Source organism: Vulpes lagopus, chromosome X (genome assembly GCF_018345385.1).
Source record: "Vulpes lagopus strain Blue_001 chromosome X, ASM1834538v1, whole genome shotgun sequence".
Classification (NCBI taxonomy): domain Eukaryota; kingdom Metazoa; phylum Chordata; class Mammalia; order Carnivora; family Canidae; genus Vulpes; species Vulpes lagopus.
In genome coordinates this window covers 62,928,748-62,939,545 of record NC_054848.1, presented here as the reverse complement: position 1 = coordinate 62,939,545, position 10,798 = coordinate 62,928,748, and the positions used below count along the sequence as shown (strand labels likewise).

The following is a 10,798-nucleotide window of genomic DNA, read 5'->3' as shown; positions in this document are numbered from 1 at the left end:
GAAAACGGAATATCATTATGGAACTCCTTCAGTGTTTGTAAAAAATCCTAAACTATTTCGAAAACAAAAATGCAACACTATACAGACACCTGGGTGGCTAAGTAGTTGAGAGGCTGCCTTTGGCTCAGGTTGTGATCCGGGGGTCCTAGAATAGAGTCTTGTATCAGGCTCCCTGCAGGGATCCTGCTTCTCCCGCTGCCTATGTCTCTGCCTCTCTCTGTGTGTTTCGAATGAATGAATGAATGAATGAATGAATAAAATAAATAAATAAATAAATAAATAACGTCTTTTTAAAAATGCAACACTATATAACAACTGTAGGAAAGGCTTCTCTTTAGAACTAAACTGGACTAGAGAGAAAACCACATTTTGACAAAGAAAACTGTATTCATTGTTAACTATGCTTGATTCTAAGTGTAACAAATAACTTTGGAATTATTCTTTTAAAAAAGGAAATAATCAAAAAAAATTAAAAAAATAAAAAATAAAAAAAATAAAATAAAAAAGGAAATAATCAACAGAAAACATCTTTCTGTAAACTGTTGTGAGAGAAAAAGGAAAGTTAGAGAAGATTTTATATTCTCTTTCTTGCAGAGTAGAACAATTGCTATGATTTCTTTTAAAAAGAAAAGGGATTGTATTGGATTGATGCTAAATGTCAGAAAACATCAATAGCTGAATAATGAAAAAAACATAAAAAAGTGAGTACAAAAAGATTCTCTATTTTCCAACAAATTGATAAGCAAATCACTTTGGTGATTGAATCTGTTACATGTGAAAAGTATTAATCATTCACACAAATGAAATACCTTGTGCATATGTGAAATATATATATATTATATAAAATAATATATAATATTATATATTATATATTTATTATATATAAAATATATTATATATTTTAAAGTGGTTAAGACTGTGATCTCTAGAGACTGATTAGATTAAATTTCAGGTCTGCTAATTCCTAGCCAAGTAATCTTGAGAAAATTATTGAATTTCTATAGGTCTCACTCACCTGTAACATGGAGATAGTAACAGTATCTATCTCATAAAGTCAATCTGAGAATTAATTGAGATAAAATAGACAAAACACTAGAAGGTACACTCTTCACAAAATAAACACTTAAAATGTTAGCTACATATACATATAAATATATGTATAGTTTAATCTTTAGGTAAATAGAAAAGAACAAGGATTAAGCTTGTCAAATGGAATTTTAAGTTAGTAACTACATATTTTTTAAGATTTTTACTTATTTGAGAGTGAGCTAGAAAGAGAGCACAAGTAGGCAAAAGTGTAGATGGAGAGGGGGAAGCAGACTCTCCACTGAGCAGGGAGCCCCTGTGGGGCTGGATCCAAGGACCTAGAGATCATAACCTGAGCCAAAGGCAGACACTTAACACTGAGCCACTCAGTTGCCCCAAGTTGCTAGTTACCTTAAATTGGTGAGCCTCTAAACTGAAGTCCATGTATTTAATTGGACTGGAACAATCCTAAAAGACCTGGAGGAACTTTAAGGAAAACTGTCAAACAGTTATTACTGGTATTAAAGGAACTGAAGTTGAATTAGTTTTTTCAAGGCTCCCTTTGTAAGTCTGAGTTTAACCCAAGGTGAAATTTGAATCTATTTCCTTGTCGATCACTCATTCACCTACTATTTTGAGTTTCACATATGGTAATACCTGGCCATTTTCAAGGTAGATTTCCAGGTTAAATTTGTTTAAAATAAGTATTATAGGGATCCCTGGGTGGCGCAGCGGTTTGGCGCCTGCCTTTGGCCCAGGGCGCGATCCTGGAGACCCGGGATCGAGTCCCACGTCGGGCTCCCGGTGCATGGAGCCTGCTTCTCCCTCTGCCTGTGTCTCTGCCTCTCTCTCTCTCTCTGTGACTATCATAAATAAATAATAAAAAAAATTTTAAAAAAAGTATTATAAATCTGGGACTTTACTCCTTGAATATTGCAGGATAAGTTTTATAATTGTTTGTTTAATCTGGACTGGTCTTAGCAAAAACTAGGATTTAATATAGCTGATCCATGTCTTTTTTTATAGTAAATATTTAAATAGTTCCATCAGTGACTCCACTACAAGTTTTCCTGAAAGGGAAACAGAATCAAGCAACCTAGAGGTTCGTGAGGTGTAGGGATCACCAAGGAGGCTCCCAAAGTCACTGACCCCATGCCACATACCCAATGGCCCAGTAGAATGCGGGTTGGGCTGATAGAATATGAAGAGAGAAAGGAATGCATGGTGAAGGAAATAGGCCCCAGCCTTTTCCTTCACCTGCAGGAATGAAAAAAAAAGGGGGGGGCAGGAGACTCCCTACACAGAAGGGCTGAAACTACACAGTCAAGTTCTCAATCTTATATTGGGAGAAAGAAATGGGCCTCTTTCCAACTGTCTTGTTTTAGGAACCTTTCCCCTGGTGGTCTGTAACCTCTATTCTATTTTCCTGTTTCCATTTTTCAAATTCTGCAGTTCAAATCCAAGTTCTGAACTCTGTTCTACCTTCTAGGTTCATGTCCAATTTTGTGACCCAGATTCTTCCCAGCTGCAATCCCCTTTCCCAGACTTTCTAAGTGGAATATGAAGGATTCCTATTTTAGCAAAAACTAAAATAGGAATCCTGACGATGCTAACTTGAAGGTTTTCCCTTTTACTTCTTGAGGCAGTTTTAGGCTTTTCCCTGACAGGAAGGACTTAGCTCAGACTTTCCAACAAGTAGGTGGCCCAGTGGAGACCAGGGAACTCCAGAGAGCCAGGCCTGGCTAGCTCATCTCTAACCACTGGACACATTACATTTTGTGCAACGAAAGCTTAACTGTGGCCTTCCATAGTGATAACTGGAGACTGGTGGCCTTGAGATGAGGAATCTTAGGGGGAAATGTGAGAAGACATAAAAGGTTGCTGTTCTTCATTCAGAGAAACTAAAAATTGCTTCCAGCACAAGGGATGGGGTGAACAGAGAAGGTGGGAAGGGTCTGGGCGGAGCAGCAAGACCTCAGAACCCTGTCATCCTTCAGCTTCCCCTTGTCTGAGCTGAGCACGCACCCCCAGAGTCCTCCCATATCTGAGAGAAAACCAAGACAGCAGGACTGGGAGGTTGTCTGTCCATGGCTGCCCTGAGGGAAAAGGGGAAGGAGGCGGAGGCAGAGGCAGCATCACTGGAGAGGCGAGATCTTCAACGGGATCAAGATCCGAGACTCCATGTGTCGCACCAATGGGACTGTGTAGTAGATATTTTCGTCCCAGCCCCTCTTTCTCCAGGCAGCATTTCGAGTCTCTTCCCGAGATTGCAGGTTTTTTTTTTGTTTGTTTGTTTATGATAGTCAGAGAGAGAGAGAGAGAGAGAGAGAGAGGCAGAGACATAGGCAGAGGAAGAAGCAGGCTCCATGCACCGGGAGCCCGACGTGGGATTCGATCCCGGGTCTCCAGGATCGCGCCCTAGGCCAAAGGCAGGCGCCAAACCGCTGCGCCACCCAGGGATCCCTGCAGGTCTTTATAGGCCCAGAGATGGTGTACAACGTAGACCTCTCCTATCTGCGAGAAGAAGTCGCCTACTGCCTCCTGGTTCTCTTGCCGGTACTTGATTGCCCGAGCCCAGTTGTTTCCCCACTCAATCATGGTTCCTGGCTTGAGCTTGTATGTCCTCAGCTCATAGATGTTGGGGCCTGCTATGGGCTGTGGCTCATTCCAGAAGCTGAACTCAAGGAGCATCTGGTTTCTCCTCGACAGTAGCATCTGGCTCCGCTCCTTTCGGAACTCCAGGTACTCCTTGTTGCTTTTGAGCTTGTTCATGCAGTCCATGAGGGCTGGATAGCCGCCTGAGAATCGCCACAGGTGTACTGCCTGGTCTTGCTCCCCGTACCATGTGTTCCAGTTGCCCACGAGCAAGCAGGGGTAGTTCTCATCCAGGTGCAGCTTGGGCAGCACAGCCTCTGTCAGGCTGTTGTAGGCATCCAGACATTCAGGCTTCACATTGTGAAACTGGATCTTATAGAGGTTGCTGGTTTCCGTCTTGGATAGCAGGGTGGAGTGGGCATCCTTCCAGGGATCCACCTTGTGCACAGAGAGGGAGCCGAACCAGCTACCTTCATTGTCCTTGGAATAGAAGCGTGCAGCAGCCGCGACATCCCTGGCGCGGGGCTTTGGGCTCCCCAGCAGCCGCTGTGCCGCTGCAGAGATGCTGCACAGCCGCGGAGCCATGTTGGAGCGGCGCAGGTTCACTGATCCATGTCTTGTCTGCACCTCAGATTCCCAATATAACATTCATTCCCTTAAGGCTTTTAATGTGTGTCATTCCTCTTATCAAAGTTTTCACTTTAAAAAGGTTATACTAGAGGTTTGCTGGAGGGGAGGTAGGTGGGGAGTTGGGTTAATGAGTGATAAGTATTGAGGAGGGCAACTTTTGATGCACACTGGGTGTTATATGTAAGTAATGAGTCACTAAATTCTACTCCTGAAACTAATATTATACATTATACTATATGTTAACTAACTGGAATGTAAATAAAAACTTGTAACTATAAAAAAATGGCTATAGCAGAGGTGGAAGTTATGAAAATATGCAAGGACAATCTCAGTCTTTTGGTATCATTTGAGACCTGTTTTGTCACCCAGCATATGGTCTATTCTGGATAAAGTTCCATGTGTGCTTGAGAAGAATGTGTATTCTTTTGCATTATGATGGAATGTTCTGTATATAACTGTGAAATCTGTTTGGTCCAGTTATCATTGAAGGCCCTTGTTTCTTTGGTGGTATTCTGCTTAGAATATCTGTTTTTTTCTGAGAGTGCTGTGTTGACATCTCCTACTATTAATGTATTATTATCTATGTATCTCTTTATTTTATTTTTTGAAGATTTTTTTTATTTATTTATTTATTTATTTATTTATTTATTTATTTATTCATTTATTCATGAGAGTTACACAGAGAGAGAAGGCAGAGACATAGGCAAAGGGAGAAGCAAGCTCCATGCAAAAGAACTCAATGTGAGACTTGATCCTGGGACTCCAGGATCACGTCCTGGGCCAAAGGCAGGCCCTCAACCCCTGAGCCACACAAGCGTCCCCTCTTTACTTTGATTATTAATTGATTAATATAATTCACTGCTCCAATATTAGGGGCATAAATATTTATAATCATTAAAAATTTGGGAACCCTGGGTGGCTCAGCAGTTTAGCGTCTGCCTTTGGCCCAGGGCGTGATCCTGGAGCCCCGGGATTAAGTCCTGCATTGGGGGATCCCTGGGTGGTGCAGCGGTTTAGCGCCTGCCTTTGGCCCAGGGCGCGATCCTGGAGACCTGGGATCGAGTCCCACGTCGGGCTCCCGGTGCATGGAGCCTGCTTCTCCCTCTGCCTGTGTCTCTGCCTCTCTCTCTCTGTGTGTGTGTGACTATCATAAATTAAAAAAAAAAAAAAATCTTTAAAAAAAAAAAAAAAGTCCTGCATTGGGCTCCCTGCATGGAGCTGGCTTCTCCCTCTGCCTGCGTCTCTGCCTCTCTCTCTCTCTCTCTCTCTCTCTTTCCCACTCTCTCTCTCTCTCATGAATAAATAAATAAAATATTTTTAAAAATAAAAATTAAAAAAAATCATTCTTCATTTTGAATATATCCTTTAATTATAATATTGTGCTCTGTTGATTCTCAGGTGTCTGTGCCTGAGTGGAGATGCCCCATCATTTGCCAGGTGGCCAGACTCAGTGTGAGCTGTTTATCCCATGAGGTCTTTGTTCGTAGAGGCCACACCTTTCATCTTTTATTACTGTCTTTTGTTTAAAATCTAATTTATGTGATATGAGGATTGCTACCCCCACTTTCTGTTGAGGACAATTTGAATGGGAAATATTTCTCCACCCCCTCATTTTCAGTCTGGAAGTGTCCTTAGAGTCTCTTGTAGACAGTATGTAGATAGGTCTTGCTTTTTTATCCAGTTCGATACCCTGCAACTTTTGATGTGATCATTTAGCCCATTCGTGTTCTGAGTAACTATTTAAAGATATAAATTTAGTGTCATAGTATTACCTATAGTCTGTTTCTGTGGATTGTTTCTTTGGGCTCCCTCCTTTTCTTACGGTGTCCCCCTTAATATTTCTTGCTGCACTGGTTGGGTGTTCACATACTCTTTCAGTTTCATTCTATTCTGTAAGTTCTTTATCTCTCCTATTCTGAATGACAGTTTTGCTGGATAAAGTATCTGTGGCTGCATGTTTTTCTTGTTTAATCACCCTGAATATATCATGCCAGCCCTTTCTGACCTGCCAGGTCTCTGTGGATAGGTCTGCTGTTGATCTTATATTTCTCCCCACTATATGGGGAATTCTTACCCTATAGGTAAGAATTTATTTTCTAGAGCTGCTTTTAGAATTTTCTCTGTCTTTGAAATTTGCAAGCTTCTCTATTATATGTCAGGGTTTTGATCAGTTTTTGTTTATTTTAGGGAGGAAGAGTCCTCTTGGATCTGAATGCCTTTTTCCTTCTCCAGATTAGGGAATTTCTCAGCTATCATTTGTTCAAATACACTATGTGGTCCTCTCTCTCTCTAACTATTCTAGAATCCCAATAAGATGAATATTATTCTTTATATTAATAAATGAATAAATATCATGTATTTCCTGAAGTATTTCCTCTTGGGTTGTTAATTGTTTTTCTCTGTTTTCCTCAGCTTCCTTCCTTTCCATAAACTTCTGTTCTATGTCATTCACCCTCTCTTTCACCTAATTAACCCTAGCAGTTAGAGTATCCAGTTTGGGCTGCATTTCAGTTAAAGTATTTTTAATTTTGGCGTGATTAGATCTCAATTCTTTATTTTTTATTTTTTATTTTTTATATTATTTATTTATGATAGTCATACAGAGAGAGAGAGGCAGAGACAAGGCAGAGACATAGGCAGAGGGAGAAGCAGTCTCCATGCACCGGGAGCCTGACGTGGGATTCGATCCCGGGTCTCCAGGATCGTGCCCTGGGCCAAAGGCAGGCGCCAAACCGCTGCACCACCCAGGGATCCCCTAGATCTCAATTCTATAGTAAGAGGATCTCTAGAGTCCTTAGTGTTTTTTATCAGAGCCACCGGTAATTTTATAATTGTACTTCTACATTTTATCTCTGACATGATACTTAAATCCTCATCTAGCATTTCAGTGACAGAGAATATTACTTCCAGTTCTTTCTTTTGTGGTGACTTCGTCCTTCTAGTCATTCTGTCCAGTAAAGAATGGCTGTATGAGCAAGCAGAGTCAAAAAATATCGACTGTGACTTAAATAAAATACACCTTTAACAACTCTGAAGAGGTCAGAGACCCAAAAATAATAGAAAAATAAAACAACAAAGTAAAACAAAAGGACCACGAAAGTGAAAAACAAAACTTAAAACATAGTAAGAATTTTTTAAAGGGTGGGGAGGATGTGGTGGTGGTGATAGAATATATTCTCACTGAGTGGACCTAGAGTGATCCTCTTGGTTCTGGGTGTATTTTGTTCTGTAGTTAGAAGACACTAAATTCTAAATTTGTATAAATCAGCAAAACTTATATAGAGACCCAGCATTGGCTACAATAACAGAAACAAGATTAAAGAAGGAGGCAGAATGGAATGTAGAATACAGTCTCACAGAATGAGCCAACATGGTGTTCCACTTGGTTCTGAGTGTTCCTTGGTCCATGTGTTAGAAGGTACTAAATCTACCATTACGAAACAAAACTAGTCAGAAAAAATTGAAAACAAAAACAAAAACCCATAACTCATATGTCTACCAAAATTAAATGGAATACGTTGAAAGGAATCCAAAAATGAAGAATATATCTAAGACATGTAATTGTAGAAATATGAAAGTCAAAAACAAAAAAGCTTAAAAATGAAAATTTGGTAAAATAGTGTAGTTAAGGCAGGAAAAGAGAAGAAATATTGGAAATTTTTAGCCTGAAAGATAAATGAATTGTAAGAATAAAAGCTTCGAGTTCTATATACTATTTTCCCTCAGTCCTGCTGCTTTCTCGTGCTGTTTGTTCAGTAATCTTGCTCTTCCCTTGTTCTCCCAGCAGTTTTTCTGGGGTAGGGGCCTGCTGTGTTGATACTCGGGTGTCTGTGCCTGAGTGGAGATGCCCCATCATTTTCCAGGTGGCCAGACTCAGTGTGAGCTGTTTATCCCATGAGGTCTTTGTTCGTAGAGGCCACACCTTTCCCAGGTGAAAGGCAAAATGAATGGGTGACAGGCACTGAGGGGGGCACTTGACAGGATGAGCACTGGGTGTTATTCTGTATGTTGGTAAATTGAACACCAATAAAAAATAAATTTATTAAAATATATATAAATAAAAAATAAATAAAAATAAAAATTTAAAAAAGGCACCAGCCAGATCTCCAACTCTGGGACTGAGAGCTCTCTGCCAGTACTGAACCGCACACTGGCCTTGATTCTCCTGGGGGCAGGCATGAGAGCACTGATCTGCACAAATTTAAGGGCGCCCATTGGCAGGAGAGATTTTGCTGTCCCATCACCTCCCTGTTTCCACCTGCCCTGCATGTAACAGAGATAGCTTGCTTTGTCTGCCAGGGCACCCTCAGATTGAGGGCCCTGCACTGCTGGACCCGCCCTCCTGAGGTCTGCCTCTCCTGAAGGAAGGGAACAGAGGGCAGCCCACCTCCATCCATTGCCAGGCTCCAGGGTAAGGAAAGCTCAGGTGCTAGCCTGAGATATCAGCTGGCTTCTCCTAGATGCTCTGGGAGGTTTGTGTTGTTCTCACCCTTTATCGTGATCCAACCACAGTTTGTGGTGGACTTTCTCCTAGGCGAGTCTATTTTTATTTTGTCTCCAGGAATATTGAGACTTCACTTCTCTTCCTGTGATTCTGCCCTATGTCCCCACTGAATACTTCTCAGTCAGGAAGACTCTTTCAGGTGCAGTTTTCTAAAGTTCCCGATTTATGCGGCTCTGTTTTCCTGCCCCATCTTTCCTCTTCTCCACTTTCCTACCTTGTCAGAAGTGATCACTTATCTCTCTGTAGTATTCTAGCTCTTGTCTCTTTACATCTCAGGTTGAATTCATAGGTGTTCAGGATGTTTTGAAAATTATTTAGGTAAGTTGGTGGGGCCAGGTGAGTTGAGGACCCCTACTCCTCTGCCATCTTGCCAACAGACACATGAAAAAATGTTGGCTTGTGTTCTACTCTAGGGTTTTATTAGTTTTCTTTCTCTCATTCAAATATTTCATCCATTTTGAATTTATTTTTCTTCATGGTGTAAGAAAGTGGTACAGTTCCATTCTTTTCCATGCTAGTGTCTAGTTTTCCCAACATTTGTTGGGAGATTCTATTTTCCATTGCATATTCTTTCTTGCTTTGCCCATATACTTGGGGATTCATTTCTGGGTTTTTGATTCTGTTCTATTAATCAGTGCTTTGTGCCAGTTCAATACTGCCTTGATCACTACAGTTTTATAATGTAACTTGAAGTCCAACATTGTGGTGCCTCCAGCTTTGCTTTTCTTTTTAAAGATTGCTATGACTATACAGGGTTTTTGTGGTTGCATACAGACTGTAGAATTACTCTAGCTCTGTGAAAAATCCTGGTGGTATTTTGATAGGGATTGCATTATTCATGTAGAATAATTTGGATAGTATAGATATTTTAGCAATATTTGTTTTTCTAATCCATGAGCATGGAGTATTTTTCCTTTTTTTTTGTATCAACTTAAATGTATTTTGTCAGTGTTTTTACAGTTTTCAGAGGACATATTTTTTTAGATCTTTGGTTAAATTTATTTCCAGGTACCTTATGTTTTTTGGTGGAAATTTAAATGAAATTGGCTCCTTATCAGTGTACAAAATGCAACAGATTTATGAAAGGTGATTTTATGTCCTGTGACTTTTCTGATTTGGTGTATCACTTCTAGCAATTATTTGGTGGAGTTTTTGGATTATCTTAATGAAACATCATATAATCTGCATATAGTGAAAGTTTTAATACTTCCTTGATGATTTGGTGCCTTTCTATTTATTTAAATTCAAATTTTTCTATTATTATTTTTTACATTTTTTTATTTAAATTCAATTGGCCAACATATACTATAACACCCAGTGCTCATCCCATCAAATGCCCTCCTCAGTGTCTATCACCCAGTAACCCCATCACTTACCCATCTCTCCTTCTGCAACCCTTGCTTTCTTTCCCAGTTAGGAGTCTCTTGTGGTTTTTCTCCCTCTCTAATTTTTCCCACTCAGTTCCCCTCTTTTCCCTTATAATCCCTTTCACTATTTCTTATATTCCAAGTATAAGTGAAACCATATGATGATTGTCCTACTCTGATTGACTTATTTCACTCAGCATTTAATTAACATATACAATATTATTAGTTTCAGAGGAAGAATTTAGTGATTCATCAGTTGCATACAATACCCAGTGTTCATTACTTCAGGTGCCCTCCTTAATGCCCACCACCCAATTTCTGCATCCCCCCACACAACTCCATTCCAGCAATACTGTTTGTTTCCTATAGTTAAGAGTCTCTTATGATCTGCCTCCTTCTCTGTTTTTGTCTTGTTTTATTTTTCCTCCCTATACCTATTTTCATCTGTCTTGTTTCTTAACTTCCACATATGAGTGAAAACATATAATTGCCTTTCTCTTACTTATTTGGCTTAGCATCATACCCTCTAGTTCCACCCACATTGTTGAAAATAGCAAGATTCATTATTTTTTATCATTGAGTAATATATATATTTATTATATATACATATATATATATATATATATATATATATACATTTCTCCAAAGAAAACATACAAATAGCCAACAGAAACAT

The 10,798-nt window shown here is 39.8% G+C and overlaps 1 protein-coding gene across 1 annotated transcript; it reads right to left on the bottom strand.

Annotated features, from left to right (window-relative positions):
• Nucleotides 1-3,078: 3,078 nt before the first annotated feature.
• LOC121483277 (protein NipSnap homolog 1-like) lies at nt 3,079-4,206 on the bottom strand. Its single transcript, XM_041741678.1, has 2 exons — nt 3,480-4,206; nt 3,079-3,283 (listed from the first exon to the last, which is right to left on the bottom strand). Exons 1-2 carry the CDS (start codon nt 4,204-4,206, stop codon nt 3,162-3,164), a joined length of 849 nt encoding a protein of 282 aa, XP_041597612.1. The 3' UTR covers nt 3,079-3,161.
• Nucleotides 4,207-10,798: the final 6,592 nt, after the last annotated feature.